This window comes from Varanus komodoensis, unplaced genomic scaffold, assembly GCF_004798865.1.
Source record: "Varanus komodoensis strain SLA01 unplaced genomic scaffold, ASM479886v1 scaffold4, whole genome shotgun sequence".
NCBI lineage: Eukaryota > Metazoa > Chordata > Lepidosauria > Squamata > Varanidae > Varanus > Varanus komodoensis.
This window is the reverse complement of record NW_025335941.1, coordinates 1,322,644-1,343,231: the sequence shown is the minus strand read 5'-3', so window position 1 is coordinate 1,343,231 and position 20,588 is coordinate 1,322,644. Positions and strand designations below refer to the sequence as shown.

Here is a 20,588-nt window from a genome sequence, read left to right as displayed (position 1 = left end):
ATAGGCAAGGTAATTTATATTTCCAATCTGTCATAAGATAATTTAGCTTGTCCTAAGGGTGTTTCACTGCAGCTACCCCATAAGTGTATTAACAATATCTTAAGGACTGCAACTGTGAGCAGAGCAATACAGACTCACAGGATTCTGGATTGGAGTAACTTCAAAGGGATAGAAATGCTCCTTGGCCAGCAGCACAGAAGAGCTCGGATACTGTATGCTGGGGGTAATGGAGAGGTCTTGTGCAGATAGCCCTGGTACAGAAAGGTATTCAGGCAGTGGGATGGGTGTTTTGTTTTGATTTTTGCCAGTGGTACAACTTGTCCTGGGCACAGAACAGCAGTGGTCTTCAGTCTGCTGAATACAGAGTCTTTTGGTTTATATAAGAGAACACAGGACAGGCTTCCAAGCACACCAACCTGTAACTGGCATGGGTAATCTTGCTCGCTTATAAGAGAGAGCAAAAGAAAGAAACACTGGTGAAATCACCAGAGGTCCCACATTTCCCATTGCCTTCAATTGTGACTGGCAGAAATTAAACCCTCAAGGACTCTTGCTTTTGATCTTCATCCCTTTCCTTTGCTTCCCATATCGAAACACTTACTGGCCATGTCCTTCTGCCTTTACAACACTCCAGCCTTTCCTTTCAGTTCATTGGCCAAAACACTGCTCCATGTCCAAGACACCTTCTCATGATAATCCCCTGCAATTCCCTACTTCAGTCTTCTCCTCTCTGGCTTTCCAGCGTTACCTTACTCCCTTCTCAACATGTGTTTCTTTCTACTTTATTCAACAGTTCACTGTCCAAACAATTATTTTACCTTGAGACCCCCTTCATGCTCTCTGAGCTTAGAACATGTACTGACGCCCTCACAAACACTCTCTCAAAACTCACCTTTTAAAAGTTCACTCTTTTTCATACCAACTGGAACAAAGCCTGTACTATGACACTTACATATGTTATACCCCTGTCTTTCCTTTCCACACTCTTCCTCTGCTATTTATCCTGCTGCCAAAATTGAGACTGCAGTCTTAAACTCAGAAAAGCACCAGCATATAAGCTAACAACTATACTCATGAGGGTTGGGGTAAGAAGCTGCCATTTGACTGCAAAAGGCACAAGAAACCTACCAAGTAAAAGGTTGTAACCCAGTTCACAATGTGCAGCTTCGCTGCTTGTACAGTGCTAGATATCAATATTACAAAAGATAGCAAACAAATGAATGATACACATGGAAAAAAAACTCTTCTGGTTCGTTGACACCAGCACTCCATCATGACTTGTTATGCATGATGGGCAATGCTATATAGATTTGTATTGTACTGATTCCTGCAGGGCGGTTTGTTTGAGGGCAACCAAACACTCTGATAACCCTTGAATCGTTCTAGGGATAGTTGTATCTTCAACAGGTTGTCCAGACTTGGAGGACTAACCCCATCCTGACTACCAGGAATTGACTGGTGAGCCATTTTGCAGGAGCAGCAAAGAAAACTGGCCACTCTTGCTAAGCTTGCACAGACACCCAGCAGTGGCACTTGTGGCTAGCTAGCTTTAACTAGTTCCCCTCCTCTCCATGCAATGAGGTGTTTTCAGCCTGATGTGGCATTTTGCAGCTTTTTCCAGAGATTTCAAAGTTCTGCTTGGTAACAAGGTTTTGCATTTGGACAGACACTGACAGCCTCTTCAAAGGACCGAGTAACACCGTGGAGAAGCTACCAAGGCTTGGCAAACAGTTTTTTAATGTGTGCAGGATGCACCAGAAAAAGGGGGTGAGATTGCAGAGCAGGGGGAATGGGGACCCTTGGGGACGCCCTGTCAGGAGAGTATCAAGAGATACAAGAGATTTTTGAACGTTCCCAAGCAGCTAGACTCTTGCAAAAAAGTGCAATAATGCATCAACCAAAGAACTATTGAGGGAGTGGGAGGAAGAGATCTTGCCACAAAGTTGGTATAAATGTTATCACCACCATTTGGCACTTGCAGAGTTGCACAATGTTACTATTTTTGAAAACATGATTCTTATATACTTTGTACTCCCCAAAATGACCTTGCAATCTCTGGGGCAAAAAAAAGGATGAAGGAACAAAAAGCTGAGGTGAGCTAGATATCAGCTTGCAATCATGGCACGAAGAAGGGCAACCCACTGGTCCCACTGTGGGGTCCCCTGGCATGCTCACAGGAGAACCAAGACAGAAAGAATACGAAAAGCAACACACAGTGATTCTGGTTGTCCACTGGATGCATGATGGGCTGTTCACACAAGAAGCATGTAATGATTTGTTGCCATGGGATGTAAATCTGCCTGGTATGGGTATTCTACACCTCTGTGTCGAGAACATTCTTTTGACCAAAGAGGCATTGTACATTGATCTGGTTTACATGAGAGTAGTACTAGTAGTAGTAATAGTATTGGCCTTTCACAAGTGTACATTTATACATGTGATCTGTTTCAGCTGTCTTGTTGTCTGTCTGTTTCAACTCTCAAAGGACGCAAACGAAGATACAGACAAGGAAACATTACACATAGCATAATTTGCATGCAGTTGCTAGGGCATAATTTCCACCTATCAAATGAAAAGCACTTTTGTGGCAAAAGTGGCAAGAGAAGGTGCATCAGCAACTTGAGAGCAATATCTCACTTTTAGCAAACTCTTTCAGTTTTACAGCTGAAACAGACAAGGACATTGACTAGACAAAACTATGAATAACATGCTGTTTGCAAAATTAAAATTATGAAAACAATTGTTCAATTTTTAGGAACCAAAATCTAATAAAATAAACTGCCCCAACTATGCTTTTCTAAAAACAAAAACTAGTTGTGAATGAAAGGGGTAGCAACTGGATCAGGGAAGGGGAGACAAAACTGGTTCTGCTGAATGTTGGGTTATATGCTGGAACTGGCTTGAGGACTGGGAAGAAACTGAGGGAGAAGAAACGGTGGGAGCACCTTGAGTTTTTTCCTGAACCCACCATGACATATGCAGAAGGTGCTTTACCATGATGTGCAATTCCCGCTCCATTATAATCCTATCGCCATACCTCAAGGCCAGTTGGTAAGAATGATTACACAGCAAGAGAAGAAAGGAGATTGATAAACCAGGCTTTTATCCTGGGATTAAAATTTAAATAAAATTTTTAAAATGAGAGATTTAAAATGCAGTTGCATGGGAGATTTTCACTGCTGGCTTCCTTTCCGGTTGTATTCCCCTTCTTTTTCAAAGCTCATACCAATTTATACCAAAGCTTGCAAGACTTTACAGATGAGTGTCCCCTGCCCCCTGCTCTTCCCCTCCCCTTCCCCTCTAATTTTACGATGGATTACTGGCATATCTGTTTTACTATCAGGATTCAGACCGGTGAATATGAATAGTCTTTGAGCAATAGTAATATTCCTGTTAAAAAATTATGTGGTAACTATAATGAGTCTTGCATATACTTCAGACATCATACAACCAAAGCAACTTTCCTCCCAGGCATATTTGCCTGGCTGCAACAATTTTCAGCCATGCTAGTATAGGACCTTAACCAAGCAGAAGTCCTTAAAGCAGCAAAAATAAGACACAGACGACAGGTAGTTTTCTTAAAGAGAAAGTAGAGGAAGTTACAGATAAATAGTTAAGTTGTATTAGTATGAGACCCCGGGAATGATAACAAATGTGATAAACCATTCTGTTGGATACATATACAGTGGTACCTCGGTTCACCAACTTAATTCATTCCATGATTCTGGTCGCGCCTCGAACTTGGTCACAAACCAAGTCAAATTTCCCCATAAGGTTCAATGTAAATAAGGTTTATTCGTTCTGAACAATAACTTTACGTTATAAATAAAGGACGGCATATACAAGTTTTAAATAAATAAATACACTTTTTAAAATACCACAAAAATATGAACATGTCCCCAGTCTATGGGCCAAGATGTGGCCACCTTGCTGAGCCCAGAGCAGACAGGCTAAGGCGAAGCGAGAGCAGGGCCGTGGCTCCCACGCTTCCGCTGTGGCCTTCTCAGGGCAAGCCACTGCCACACTTCTTCCACCCGTGGTGGAGAGAGGCAGGAGGCACCCCGCTTGGCTGGCCATGGTCCCATCCCTTGCTTCCCCTTGCCTTGGCCCGTGGAAAGCAGCTCTTACTTCCCTACTTGGAGCCCTTTCCCGACTGGGGGAGCTGTCCCACACCCGCCTCTCTGGCCTTCCGCTCCTACTCCCCCTCCCGAAGCTGGGCGAGTGCCTGCAAGGGGACCTTCCTCCAGCTCGGAAGTGGGGTGGTGGCAAGAAGCAGGGAAGGCCTTGACCAAGGAGAGCGTGCCCTCGTGGCTCCCCCTCGTGGTGGCTGGGGAGAAGGTTATTGTTTGGAGTGTTTGTGCAGGGAAGATGGCTGCGATTGTGATTGTGTTCGTGTGGGAACATGGCCGTGAACATGGTCGTCACCCAATGTGGAGTTCGCAAACGGAGACAAAATTTTTCCGAAATTTTTGTTTGTGAACTGATCTGGTCATGAACTGAAGCGTTCATGAACCGAGGTACAACTGTAATGACTAAGGCTGTCATTAGCTGAGGTTCTTCCCTGTGCATATACAAATATATTTCTGCCACCTGTGCAAATAGAGTGTAATACCAGATAAATGAAATAATGTCCTGCAAAAAATAAAATCAACATTTTGGAATAAATAATTGTTGTAATCTTGTATTTATTTATTTATTTATTTATTTATTTTCCGATTTATATCCTGCCTTTTTCCTACAGGGGGCTCAAGGCAGTTTACATCTTGATGGTGTTGACATTGTCATGCTAACATGTGGCTTATATTTATTTAGCAAATAGACTGGTCATTAGTACAGCAACTAAAAGTTCTTTCAAAGTTTTCATTTAACTATTATTAGCAGTCTTAGGGTACAATCCTATCCATGTTTAGGCAGAGAAAGTCCTACCATGTCCAGCACGCCAACATGACCAGTTGCAGGAATGGTGGGAGCTGTAGAACCTTTTTTCTGTCTAAAAATGCTTAGAATTGCACAACTATCAAAGAATAGTGTGATATTGTAACCCCACCTTCTCTGGATCTAAGCACTTACAGGACTTGTTCTGCATTCTGAACTCAAGGATGCTTGGCTCTTCGGTCTGGGTACTCATGAACTGCTTCTTGTCTAGGCCTGTATTGTAATCTCTTAACTTAGGAAATTTATTGCTACTGCTTACAGCTGGTTACTGGAATTACAGTAATTCCACCCACCCACCACCCCCGACTGCTGCCTTGGAAGTGGAGATTATGACAGTGGAGAACATTTTAATCTTCTAGGAAATTGAGTAGCAAAGTCCTCAAACCCCAAGATTTATTTATTTTGGAAAGAACTCCTACAAGAAAGCTGCTAAATTAGATTTTCCTAGCAGCACTGACACTGTGACTTTTCAGTCTTAAAAGATTACTGGACTTCCTAGTTCATTGCAGAAAGTGAGCATCCTGGTGGAGGCATTTCTTTACACTATTAATCTTGCTATGCAAATTACCACTTAATTAGAAGGTGGCCATCTCTACATGGATTGGATTCTGTACCTACTACTCCACTACTACCATTGCAATGCCTGGCATTTGGTTCAGACTTAGGAAAATAATTTCTACTTACCACAGTAACACAAAACATATATATGCATGTATAAGTGATCATACATCTAACAAAATGATTCCTAGTTTACAAAATCTTGTGCCACAAAGAATTATTTTTTTATCCAACAAGTACTACCACCTCTCTGAATGTTATGTTGGAGAAAATGCCTCATGCCTTTCTTCTTTTTTCCCCCTACTGAAAGACTCATTTTAATCCAAGCCCAGGAAAAAAGTTATGCCAGCTAACAACCTGTGAGAACTTATTCACAACAGTCAATCTGAAACTCAATTTGTGCAGAAGCTAAACAGCTCAGAGTTATGAGACCAACCACTGGTTTCTTGTCAGATAATAAAAGCAAAGTCTTTGAAGAATGATACACTGATTTCTTGTCTGCAGTGCAGTAAACGTTTAGCAAAGGAACAATATCAGAAGCTGATAAAAGATAAGAAGGAGAACTGAAATGTTCAGGAACCAGCAAGAGAGACAGGTGAGAAGAACACAAATAAAAATGGTTGTACTCAGTAAACCAAAGTAAAGTGTCAGAAGACTGTTAGCTATTTCACTTCTTGATTTAGGCATAAATCTTTTTGGATTTTTACTTAGAAGTAAGTCTCACTGAAGTTAATGTGATTTCCCCCTAGGAGACATGCACAGGATTGCAATATATCTCACTACTTTTGAAATAGGCCAACGTTAATGCTGTATAAAAACTAAAATAAACCATTAACATCATTGACATGATTACAGATCTTCTATAGAAGGCATATAGATGAGGATTTAATCATATGGGCTTGTCATGATTATTTAATGTGTTTCTCAATTTTTATCTGACAGGTATGAACAATTCTTCACTTCTCTAACATTACATGCAAATACTCTGGGGGAAGATTAATGAATGCAAAGCTGAATTTCAAGCCTATTGTATAAACAAATTTCCAGCAAAATCTCAATCCCAGCTCTACAAGGATTTACAAATATATGGTAGGTTTCATTTTTATTTTACAATTACTCTTCATAAAATTCCTTTTTTATACAGTGTTCATATGGTAAGACATTTGCTCTATATTTGTGGTGGGAGAAAGCCTAAAGCAGAAATCAAGGGAGACAAGGCTAAAGTATTCCTATTCAATAATCTGTATAGAATTGTTCATTTTGATAAATCCAGACTATTCAAGCTCCACAACTTAGACATTTGTGGAAGACTATGCACAAGCTCTTACTAAACCTTGCAGAATGGACAGAGTACTGAAAACACAGGTCCTATGGGTTGTTGGCATTGTAAAACTCAAATTCTTAATAAAGGTAAATTAAATACTATAATGAGAATAGATATGCAACTGGTATAGTGATTTAATAGTGAGAGCATGGATTATCTATCTGAAAATAAATTCTTTCTTAGCACATGAGAAATAAAAAGGGACTGATAATATTTTGAAAATTATTTGGAAAATAGCAAATTAAAAGCAGGTGAAAATTTTCCCACTTGTTTTCATTCCATGTAATACACATTTAGAATTCAAACAGAAAAAAATAGTTACAAATCTACAGCATTTATGAAATATTGGAACTAATAGACTTTTGTACATATAAGAAGGAAAACTCACTTAGATCTTAAAACCTGCAAGCAGATTTTTACTTGCACAAACAAGGCTTTCCCACCTGTGCCCCCCTGCCCAATATTTAGAAGGCGGGAAACCCTAACAAATGGCATGGGACATCACAATGCTCCCCAACCTGACACCAGATTTGTTGGGCTACAACTCCCAACAAATGGCTTGGGACCAGATTACCTGAAGGAATGTCTTTTCCCCTATATGTCCTCCTGCCCCCCTTAAAATCTGCAGCAGAGGCCCTGCTCTGCGAACCCTCCTTGAAGGAGGTCAGGAGAGAGAATACCCGGAGGAGGGCTTTCTCTGCAGTGATGCCCCAGCTATGGAATGCGCTTCCCAGAGAGGTTTGCCTGGTGCCAACATTATATGCTTTTCAGCACCAGGTCAGGACCTTTTTATTTACCCGGTATTTTAAAGCTTAAATATTTTAACTATGTTATCTTCAGTCGTGGGTTATTATGATGAATTTATTATGATGTATTTATTGGTCCAGAGACTTACAGTAATTGGACAGGTTAGAAATGCCCTAAAAACAAACAACAAACAGGAGCTACACTGGCTGGGAATATTGTGAACTACAACCCATATACAAAGGCACCTGGCTTGGAAAATCTGGAGTACAAAGTATGCAGTGGGAATGGTAGGAAATCAGCAGACACTGAGAGGGGTAACTTGCATTAGCAGAAGTGATTTCTGTTCACTCAAGAGCACTTATGGATTTTACAATGTTTCGTCATCTGGTGCTTAAAACATAATTAGACTGCCCTGCTGTTTGATAAATCTTCCTTTCGATTTAATTGTTCATATGCAAAAGCCTGCAATTTTTTGTTTTGCAGGAGTGGGGGGAGTGTCACACTGATTTGCCTGATGAAGCATTCCTTTCTGAAGATTCCAGATAAATAAGAATCATAACCTACTATTTTAAACTCATTTTATACAGAAAAATAACCATGATGTTAACAGAAATACTCAAGACATCTTGCCAACTAATAGAAAGTTTTCAATGTACTATCACACTATAATATAGGGTAGCACTGAAAGATTGCGATTTGTTTGCCGTCAGTGTAAAACAAAAATCTATTGTGTGGAAAGCAATAGCACAATTCCATTCTGAGTACTCACAAATGAATGATTTACTAATTGTTCATTCTAGCAGTAAACTCAGAACTAATTCAACAGATTATATAAACTAAATTATGCTTATTTTATTACTGTTATGCACCATCAAGTTCTCTTCAACTTATGACAACACTATGAATGAATGACCTCCAAAATGTCCCGTCTTTGACGGTTCTGCTCAGCTACTGCAACAAGCTCTTGCAAATGCTCATTTAGACTCTGCATTCCCCAGAGAGCCATACTGTATCCTAATATTAGAAGAGTTTGAGCTTTTGAAAGATATTTCCTGGGTGGCTGTCACTTACAGTTTTTTGTGGAAATCACACTTGTGCTTGTGGTCTTATAAATGCATGCCTCTTAAGCATTCTGTAAACCCATTATTTTAGACCTTGATTGCTGTGCATAGTGGAAAGCATTTTTCTTTCCACAGTGGAAAGAAAAATGCTCTGATTTCAGACTGTTGGGACATTATCTGGATGCTGAACAAACAATATGCCACACCTACTAGTGTAATTAGAGAAAAACAGAACTATACAGTGATTTCATTAGGACATTTGCTCTTATGAACAGTCAAGTAATAAAACTGCAGTGATATCCACAGTGTATAACAGGCTTGTTTAAAGACAGAATAAACAACAGTTTTGCTATACTTTCAATGTTTGCATATGTGAAGAGGAATTGATATATTCTTTTTAAAGCCACAGGAAAGTAAGAAAAGCACATTACATTCTCATTTCAAAAGCCTGGTCATCATGGCAAAATATTGTTTTATTAAACAATTATATTTAGGAGTCCACTCTTCACCCTGCTAAAACTTTGCATTTCCTCTCAGGGTCTTGCTGTACGATCTGCCTCTTCATGTCCCATTTCATATCTTTAGATGAGGGGCAGGCATCCTTGGGTGCACATGAGATGTATCCAGAATAACCAATGGTCAGGGATTATCAGAATTGTAGCACTGGAGAATATTAAATAGCCTACTGCTGCCTTGTTGTAAAACTACATGGAGACCTATGATGATTCTGTATATTTATTTGATTTGTTGGTGCTGAATAGCAGCCATGCTTTGGCACTATCTATGGTCCATTGTCTCTCTATTTGGTTACCCCTGCTTTCTCCAATGCAGGTAGAACATAGAAACAAAGAACACAGAAACCGAGTGAGTTAGGAGTGTCCCAGGCCATCTAGTCTGACCCCCGGCTCCAGCCAGCTCTGCTCATGACATGCCTACCATGTGCATGTCCAGCCTATCCTTAAACATCCTCATTGATGGGGCATCAACCACCTGCCGTGGAAGCCCATTCCATACCCTGAGGGTCAGGGCAACTGTCAGGAAGTACTTCCTGGCATCCAAATGGAACCTTGGTTCCCTGAGCTTTGCAAGGTACTATTGTGCTACTTTCCCCCAAGGGTTCCCTCCCTTCACTAGCTGGCTGTTGGTGGCTCCACAGCTCAGTATAAACATTTAATTGGTTTCATGGATGTGTTGGATCTATGAGTTGGAATCTGATAAAGGTCTCACAGTTCTTACAATTAGTTTTATATTTTTGAATTCTGCTCCTATGTGATAAAGTGGAACATCAAAAAATAATTAACTGGGCATTCTATTCTATTAAGTTGAAGAATTTATAAATGACTCCCAGGAATGAAGAACTTTGGCAAAGACAGAAAAATGATCGTGATTAGAACAATGAGATGGGGTCAGATTGTTTCCAAAGTCATTGGAACTGATATATGCAGATGAATTTCCTTCAGTAGTAAAACTTGCATTATTTCGTTTTAGAGATTATGCTTTGAAATGTGTCAGAAAAAATAAAGTGGAATGGAAAGAATTCACTGAGTTGATAATTAACTAGATTCCTAAAACAGCAGAAGACTGCTATTATCCATGGTCATTAGAGTCATACCTGGATTTCTAGCATCAGCATCTGAAAGCACATGCACCTGAAGACACTCCTTAGAAAAGGCATGGTCACACCTTGCCATGTTCTTTGCATCATTTAAAAATGTTTTAGAGACATAGACAGTAGGGTTGTGTGTGTGTGTGTGTGTGTGTGTGTGAGGGAGGGAATGCACGACTGAGCTTTGGAGATTCTCCTTGTTGATTTAGCAGCTCTTCAGTTCTTAAGGTTTGGGATTGACTAACAAGTATTTTCAACCCATTTCTTCCCAGTAGAGCAATAAAAGAAATAAATATATTAATTTAAAATGACGATAATATATCACCACTTGGTATATTCTATTTGCATCTTTTAGGCAGTAGCAATAGCTATGTCTTAGGACATTTCTTTAGTTTCTTCTCAAATTGACCTTATGAGGCAGTCCCCTAATCCCCATTAGACAGCAATGGGGATTCATTCAAATCTGATCAGTAAATCCATTGCTTGACTGAGATTTGAATCTGGGTCTCACAAAGCCAAATCCCTCACTTTCTATTTGATCACAGTGCTGAGTAGTCATTTTGCAAATATTAACAATTTACAGCTTAAATACGATCTCCGTTTATCCAGTAACTATTACCTCAATACTATAAGTGCATAAAGGGAATAAATAGTAAGAAAGCATTATTCAGTGCAAGATTTAAAGTACTTCAGAGAAATGTACTTCATTGTTCTTAATTTTCTCAAATATTCTCTAATGGCTTATGCAACAGGAAAGCGTAAAGATGAGGATAAGAATAAACAAATATACGAATCAATTTCCAGATGCATTTATTATTTTAATAAAAAAGGAATGCATTTAGATATGTTACCCTAGAAAACATCTCAGAATACAGAACACTTTTGCCAGGCTCAGAACAATTTGACCTTAAGCTGCTGATTTCAGATCTCAATTGTGTGGGCAGACACCATCACCTTGGTGATTAGAAAGTCAGTAGGAAGGACAGGGGAAGAACATTTCATAGTTCACTGCAGAAACTAGCAGGGCGAAGTGTTTGTCTCAGAATTCAACAAATAATAAAGCCTGAAATCCATCAACTGCTGCTACCTAACAAGTTGCCATGGCAACATAGATAAAAAACCATGGATGCTTTTCATAATAAAATTAAGAGGAGCAAATACTAAAATGTAAGTATTGGCAGAAGAATGCCTACCTTTGCTGATTTGCTTTTCTGTACCTAGGTCAGGGAATAAATAACTTTGCCTCAAAGGGCAGATGTAGACACAACTCCTAGAATTCAAAAATGTGTCCCTATGATCACCACAATGTTAAACTCAGAGCACTGCTATCTTGCACACAACTTTTTTAAAGGCACCAATTACTGTGCATTCAAGTCCCCTACCAAGTGATACTTTTAACAAAGGGTGATTCATAGAAGTTGCCATATAAAATTACTTTCTGTTCATCAGCTAGCCAAACAAATGAAACTTAGTTCTGATTAACTCATGCTTTAAAATACACTGATTATTTCAGACAGAAGATTCTGAAATGAATATTCTGAATTGAAATATGTATTCCAGCTGTTGTGAATTTTCTATTCACATATAATATACTGATTAGCAGTATCGGTTGTTCAGATGCTTTCCTCATCACTGAAATTGATGAATGTCTGTAAAAAAAACTTGGTGGTAAAAAATAAAATCCAATTATAAATCAAACATAGATTAAATATATTAGAATCATATAGCATAATGCTTGGGCTATCCAGATAAGGCCCTGTTTCACTCCTTGAGAATTTTAATGCTATACTATACAAGACCCAACACCCATTCTGGCAGAAATACTTGCATTAAATGAAGACCCTCAAATAAACAGGCTCAGCATGTTAGAACCAGTCACCTGGGTCAGGGCATGGGCTGCAGAAATTAAGAAAGAGAAATCAGGATCAGGGAAACAGAAACTGAGGCAAGACAGGATTCAAGCACAGTCCAAAATCCAGTTGTGAAGTCAGAGGCAAGGTCATAGTCAAGGAACAGGCAAGTCAGGAACCACAAATACATATCAGGACAACACAAGGACAGAGTCATGAACAAGCCAAGGATCAAGAGCCAGAAAGACAAGAGCAGGGAGCAGGAACCTGAGGCAGATTAACTAGACAGGATTCAGTAAGATGTGGTAAACAAGGCAAAGTAGCAGGGCAGCAAGTAAGATGAGGCAAGGGACATCAGGAACCAGTTCCGACAAGGTTCAGGTGAGATTCAGGACCTGGAACACACTAAGCTAGCAAGAAGACCTAAACAGCAAAGCAGGAAGCAGATGTAGGAACTGAAGCACAGCTAGTGAGAAGAACTGCATCACTGAGGCAGGATAGGAACCAGTTCTGCAAGGTACATCGCTGAGGTGGCACCACAAGGCTGGGACCAGATCAGGCAAGATGTAAGGGCAGAAATGCATTGCAGCAAACAAGAGGACCTGTGTTACTGAGACAGCCACTTGAGGCCTGACCTTATATAACTTTTCTCTCAGGTCTCTCAGCTGACTCTCATCAGGAGGCTGAGAGTTGAAGCAGGATCTGGGACTGATCCTATAATTACCACAATAGGCATTCTAGTTCTGGCTACCAGATGGAGCCTCACAGCAGTCCAGATCCAGACACCAGTACCTGATAAAATGGGGCGGGCTAATAATAGTGCAACATCTCCCTCCCCTGCAATATCTCTGCTCATCTTATATAGATTCATTTCAATATGTTCCCATTAAACACACTCTCCACCGAGTACCTAAGAACTGATATCACTGCTCTTGAATCCATGAAGTTACTTGGTCTCATCCCTATGCTAACAGCACTGCATTTAATTTAGCAACCAAGTCAGGGTTAATGTTGAATACTAGGTACTGAGAGGTGACAATATCTACCACAGAGGTGCTTAGCCTGAGGCCCTTGTCTCCCATCTAGGTCTGTGTATGTTGGCCAAAAGCAAGACTTGATCTTTTGCTCAATACCCACCAATCAAATATCCACCAACCACTTTGAAATGCTTCATATGGTTAGACAGAACTAGACATGGGGCTGTATCTGATGCCTCCAGAAATCTGAGGTAGTTTAATTAGATCCTTAGGATTATGAATAGCTATTGAATTGAAAGGTAGTAATACTTGTGTGCTCCATATTATTTGTCAAACCAAGCTATGGATTTCACCACTGCATTTATGGCCAATAATTAAAAACTGTGGATTACTTGAAAAGACATCATAGATGGTTAAGTTGCAGAATGGCTGGGACTACTCATGTTTAGGTACTAATTGGAAGGTTCTAAGTTTACCAGAATATTAATTTATGCCCAAGATGCTTTACTAGGCTGCAGAGAATCCAGGAACATACTACAGGAAAAAGGAAAGAATACTGTAAAGCGCCTTTGATCTGGAAACAAAAAAGTTTTACTTATAATTTTCCAGAAAGTCATATCCTTCAGCAATGTATCAAAACATTTCCTAAAGTAAAAAATATTTATACTATAGAATTTTTCAAATATATCTGTGCAGGTTGTTAGGCATACAAGACTGAAATTTTCTCACAGAGGTGTCCTGCTTCTATCCAAAATGTTTTGATAGCATATTTTCAAACAAATATAATTATTACGTAAGGTTTCAGCTGAAACACAGATGGATAACATGGTTTAAGTGCCACAAAACATGCTATGTGAGGTTCTCTTGTCTCTGGAAACCAGTACTTGAAAGGGTATCTTGCTTCAGGGAAAAATACCGGCTCTTCTTTACTTACTGAAAGGTTTGGAGAGAATCAATAATATAAAACAATGGAATCATTTGTAATGAAAAAAACCGCTAAGGACTTGTGTCTAAAACCAGTGTCTTAACAAAAACAATAAGGAGTAAAGAAGAGTCTTTATTTTTCTTGCAAACATAAACAAAGCAAAGAAGACGACCCTAGCAACGTATTTCTAAAGATTTTGTAACTTTTAAAGTTAAAGCTTCAGCTTCCTTGCTTTTTTATGTCTCTGATTCCATGCAATCTGCCTAGTATGTTCACACATCACACTGACCCAGCCTGGGACTAAAGCATTGTGTGTTGGTTGCTGGTGGAAAAAGCCATGGTGAACCTGATGCAAGATAGGCTCACTGTAGGTTGTTGCTCCCTGTCCTTCCCTCAGTCATCATATGGTTTCCCTGAGTATAACATGGAAGAACCAAGTTGTATCTCTCCTCCTCATCATGATGGTGAGCCAATTTTTTCCTGGAGATTGTTTTGCAGTTCCTGTTTTGAAAGCCACTCATATCTCCTTCAAAGTGTCTGGGCAGCATCATGTGGAAGGCTGTCAGAACCTTTAAAAACAGGCAAAACAGTACTGCTTTTTTGATGCAGCTGAACAACCACAAACCTCCACAGTTGCACATGTGTGGGAATTTTAAGCCTCAACTTTACCAACCTTGGTGGGTTCCCCCACCACATTCTAGTTTCTCCAGCTGTCAAAAGGTGAGTGTTCTGGGATTTACACCTCCTTCATGGCAAGAACCTCCTCTTCTCTTTGCATTTTTCTCCAAGCCTGAAGATGCTCAGTAATGTGCAAAAGTGCACACATACCACTTTTATGGGGGGAAATGTTTTTGGGTCACTATAAACTAAGGTGGGGATTTAATAAAGCAATGGGTGGGTTTGCACATATGGCTATATTGCCTTCCTGAAAAAACAAAAGAAAACTGTGGGTGTTCCTAGAGGCCTGGGGGAAAATGCAAAATGTAGACCAGCATATGGATTAGCTGGAGTGGAGAGCAAAAATGAGGATCTAACCATGGAGAGGATGTAAATCCCAGAACATCCTTTTTCACATGCAAAGCTGCATCATGCCTTAGCTTTCTCTTGACAGCTCACCTTTTCACACCTGAGGGTTGATACCTGCTGTGCCCTGGCAGAAAGCACTTTCCAGGACCATGTGCTAGCTGAAACTTCCAATTTCTGCACAACCAAAAAGAAGGGGGGAAGCACTTTTTGTGCATTTTTGCCCCACAATTTTTAAAAAAGGGTTCTGCCAACCACTGAGAGTTCCACCAAGGTGCTACTTGGGTATTTTGAAGGCCTACCAGTGACTGTCAAAACAGATATGTAATGATCTCCAGGTAAAAAAAGGGAGGATGAGGGAAAAAGCAACAGTGAACTGAAATGGTTTGTAACTGTGGAGTGGTGGGTGGGCACTAGCATCAGCCTGAACCCAAATGCTGCTTGGGTACACTGAGGACTGCTGGCACTGGTGGCCATCCAGAACCCACTTTGCAAGAGTTGTAAGAGGTGCTTTTTTCTGCTTTTGCCAAGTGGTTCCATAGCCTATTCCCCATACTCACAGAGTGATTGGTTGCTCAAGTTCAGATGACATAAAATCCTATCCTGGGTAAAGCAACCCCTAGAACATCCCAAGTTATCCTAGGGAGATTAATTGAGGTTCTAATGACACAACAGTCCATCATGGGTAGAAACTCAGCAATCTGAAAAGTATGTATGCTGACTTCATTAACTTCATTCTAACTTCATTCTATTTTGTATATAGATTTGGAAAGCCTTCTTGAAATGTGAACTGAATGAGATTTTGCCCATTCTCTACCATGGAACTATGTTAATTCTCATCCGAGCAGTATCATTGTGGCATCACTTATACAATTTAAATTCTGAAACATATGAATGCACCTCAGTCCATCTATTTTAGCCTCTGTAGCACACAGGGCTCCATAGAACATAGACTTTGAGAACCGAGATTCAAATAATCCAGGCTTCTCTGGATTGTTTAAACAACAGGCCTCAGTTCAGTGAGTCTGAAAATAAGTCTTTGCTACCAGAAATTGCAAAAATGAGAGCTGAACTGTCTGTGAGTTCAATGAAACTCACAGTACAATGAGTACAATCTGAACTGAAAATTCAGTTCAAATATGACCAATGTTTCTAGAGTATCTTGTATAATGTGTGAACATAAAATGTTTAAAATAATTCTTCAGGTTGAATACTTTTCATTATATTAAATTTTCTATGAATAACAATAAAAACATGAAGAATGCTAATCTGTATTACATGGTTCAATACTGGATCAAACTGGTTACATTATTGCTTTAGTCCAGAAAAGAGATTAAACTGGAGCATCAGGAATAGTGAACCTACATTAGGAAATCAGTCTAAGCTATCAAATTATTGGTAACAGATAGCAAATGAAACCAGTTTTTAAAAGTCACTTGTTTTGCAGTCTGATTTGTTTATGGGAACTTATATTGGGGCTCATATACAAATTCTGAATGTAGCCAAGCATAAACTATATACTCACATACAACTGTTGCTATAGTTTATCAAACATCATTTTTAGAATGTGCACTGGCTTTCATAAGAAAATAAAGAGCATTTCAAGTTATACTGGGAACTTTTCTCAAAGTAGATGAAGATGATTTATATGCATTGTACTTTCTGTTTAGAGATCCAAAGTTTTTGGTCCCCCTGGTAGTGTATTTTCAGCCTTTCTCTGAATGTATTTTTCTGCATATTCTCAGACAACACATGGCCCATTATTTTGTATAGCTTCAGATATCTAAGACACCACACGACACATGTATATTTTTTACACTGAATAGTTCCAGGAGAGAATTATAGCATGTTAATTGTCCTTCTGCTTGCATGTTGAAGACATTTCTAAGATCTAACAAAGTTACATCAAGTCTAACTACAGCCAAATACTCAACTATAACTGATTCTGTCTAGTGTAGACAATGCACATGCAATGCATCATCAGAGCTGATTCTATCCAGTGCAGAATGAGCTTGGATACTCATGTTATATAGTACATCCTTTGTATATGTTACACAATCAAATAGCACCCCTCCACTTTAAATTTCAGGTACATCCTAAGGCTTATAATTTGCCAAATGATTAACAAGACTTTCCAAGCTAAAATATTTAGTATCTTTCATTTTGACATATAATCATTCTCTCTCAGTGATTGCTTAAAGACATCTGTAAAAGCCACTGCACTTTTTATGATCTACTAAATGTACACCACTGTTTGCCAGAAAATACTCATTACGTTTCAACAGCTTCAAATCTATTCATGTAATGCAGTGCAAAATACAGTGCACATGAGCTTGGGAACTGCATGTAGCTGAGGCAATCTGATCGACATCCCACTGACCATGTTTACTTTGGCAAACATCATGAATCTATACATAATGTGAAAGAATTTATGGCACATTTTAGCACTATCTTCAGTTTCTTCCTTAAATGCTCTAGTTTCTTTTCCCTTGTAGTAGTTTCTTTCAAAACTCAGTAGAATATGAAAAGAACTATGCTGCTTTCTTTCCTTACTTTCTACAAAGTGAGGTATGTAACATCTGTCTGAAAGGATTTTCGAAGTCTTCCTAAATCTGGAGATAAGGGAACTTATTTTATTATAGGTATATTATGCCAGAAAAATGCCTTTCACACTTCTAAGTGTTCTGCTAGCATTACCCATATTTCCATTCCTGTAAGTAAGGCTGCTGTAAACAACACAGGGCCAGAATGAAAAACATATGTTTAAGTACCTATATTGTAAAATAAATTACAACTAAAATGAATAGAACACTGGGATCCATAGTGTAACAGAAACAGAGATTTAAACTTCTATGCTCAGTATTCGATGTTTACATTTTATGCAGCTAATTACTAGGTTCACAGTATGCAATACAACACACCACAATGTTAGTGAAAAAAAATCTTGCATTGCATGTTTTTTCCAAATTAGTATTTATCTGTTGGAGTCTAGGGCCTGCCTTACTGCCCAAGAAGCCCGTACAAGCTACAGCGGTAGAGCACCAGCGAAGCAGCATGCAATCCAGAGTGGCACACCAGCATCCTTTGCAACACGGTAGCAGTGTGCTATTCAAAGTGGGAAAGGAAAATGTTTGTCCTAGTCCTTAGAATCCATTGGCCCAACTGGAACAACCAGTGCTAGGATCCTTACAGGGTACAAGAACCCCAGGGCAAACAATTTATTTTTCATATTTACCATGAAATATTTGCTTTCCAAAGTTCCAGGAACTACACAAACATAATAAAACAAAGGACTGTGAAAGAAACTAGTGACCAAGATATAAGCATACTAGCAAATAAGATAAAATGCACTAATAGCAATAATATTAATAATGTACAATAATTAAAAAAATAAAATAATTAGGTGTTGCAAATGAAGCTGTTCCGAAATTTGCTTGAACATGCATAAAATTGTTTTTATATCAAAAGCTAATAAAATTAATCATTTTACTGTATAAAAACAAGAAAGGATAAAATATGTATGCTTAAGTAATGCTCCTATTCTACATGCAATTTATTTCTTAATTTGTATCATTATTCAAAGAGAATTAACACTTACTTTCATTTTCTTGGTTTTCTGGTGCTACTTCGCCTCTCCCTTGTTCCTTATCTTGGTCTTTCTGTGACACTTCTTCTTGATGGCTGGAGGCACTGACAGAAAGTGTGTGGCAGCAATGGTTGAACCCACTATCTCGTGGGAGAGTGTAACTGCGGGGTTTCCCCCCATTCCCGTTTAGGACTTGCATTCGCTCACCCTCTACTAAAGGGAAAGGACCATAGTGATCCTGTAGGTGGCACTTTTGAGTAGGAAGAGTGGATTGCCGCCTATGTTCTGGAGAGATAACAGAAGAGTCAGAGAAAACGGAGTCCTCCAGTGGTAGAGTCTGAAGGTAGTGCAGTCCTGAACTTGTCAGCGGAGTCTCTATTAAATCCTGCCAAGAACGTCGTTGGCTAGCTGTTTTGCGAATGGGAGATTCAGCAGTGCTCCCGACAGGCTCTTGACGGAACTCCTCATGTGAAGATTGTGACTGGGACGTTTCAGTGGATGAGAGTCGGCTATGCTTTGGTTCCACAAAAGGACTTGCGCAGCTCATCTGCAATATGATCATATCTGGCTTCAGTTCACGATAAAGAGAGTCTTAGTGATTTATGGATTAAAACCAGGACCTTGAACTGTGCTGAGAAGCCCAGAGGCAGAAAGCAAGCTGCAAGTAGGCCAGAATTGCTGTTCTAAGTTCAGAACTTTTGGTTCCAGTTATTAATCTGGCTGCCACCTTTTGCACAAGCTACAGCTTCCAAACTGTCTTCAAGGACCACCCATATAGATTGCATTGCAGTAATTTAACCTGGAGATTACTCAATTGTGGATTACTAAAACAAGGCTATTCCTGTTCAGACAGGGGCATAATCTGTGTCATGCACAAATCTTTGGAGCTAAGAAGCCAATGCACACTTCAAACAGATATTTAAACAAGCACAGAATCTCTTTTGTTCTGATGGATAATATGCTTTCCTGTTCTGCTAATTAGGAATGCTGTCTCCATGCTAGTTTCACATTGTAATTTCAACGTGCAAATTAAATTTGTTTTCTCTACGATATTCTGATAAAGACCTAATTATGTAACACGTGTTTTAATAAAGCTGGCATTTTAACAAAAATGTTTGTTGTAAAAAGAACACGAAGATACTTCTTTATAGATTACATCCTTTGAAAGTCCTATGCCTGCCTTACTTGTTCCCCTGTGCATTGGGTTTAGTCATTTACTATGTGTATCACACACCATAGAAACAGAGTGAGTCAGAAGGGATCTCGTGGGCCATCTAGTCTGACCCCCCGGCTCCAGCCAGCTCCGCTCATGACATGCCTACCATGTGCATGTCTAGCCTATCCTTGAACACCCTCACCAATAGGGCTTCACCACCTCCTGTGGAACCCCATTCCATACCCTAGGGTATCATGAAGTACTTCCCGGCATCCAAATTGAACCTAGGTTCCCTTAGTTTTGTTCCACTGGAACATGTCCTGCCTTCTTCCTCACAGGAAAACAGGTCTCCACACACCTTCATGTGACCCCCCTCATGCACCTATATGTTGCCAAACAAACACTGCTCATCTTATGTTTAGCATGTAGTTTAGCTCTGCTACACCAAAATGTACTCCCATACAAAGCTGCCTGGAATATATAGCAGCTGCACAGGGGCTCTAAACTAGCTTTGTGTGGATAGCTGCAGGCTGCCAGCTATATATGACTACTTACCGAAGGAGGTCGTGGGTATGTGTCATAAGGTGGAGGTGGGCTGTCCTGCTTGGGTGTTGATGGTGTGTCTATTTCTTCCTTATCACTTTCACTCCAGTAATCTAAGCAATACAAATTAAAATAAAAACCTTATATTATTTTGGAGAATACATACATAGAAGAAGTATATTAAGAAAAACCCCTATATAGGTCCATATAAAGAAACCTATAAAGAATCATAGGTTTATGTAACATAAATGTAACATTTATGTAACATAAAACTAGTCATCCTTTTAAATCATTAGG

The 20,588-nt window shown here is 39.4% G+C and overlaps 1 protein-coding gene across 2 annotated transcripts in view; it reads right to left on the bottom strand.

The window, feature by feature from the left end:
• The window catches only part of CNKSR2 (connector enhancer of kinase suppressor of Ras 2), an 89,743-nt gene that overhangs the window by 13,901 nt on the left and 55,254 nt on the right, over window positions 1-20,588 (bottom strand). For both annotated transcript variants that reach the window (XM_044442331.1, XM_044442332.1), the window contains 2 exons: window positions 20,304-20,404; window positions 18,605-19,139 (listed from right to left, as the gene is read on the bottom strand). In XM_044442331.1, the coding sequence (XP_044298266.1) occupies window positions 18,605-19,139; window positions 20,304-20,404 (636 nt within the window). The remainder of the gene's footprint in view (window positions 1-18,604; window positions 19,140-20,303; window positions 20,405-20,588) is intronic.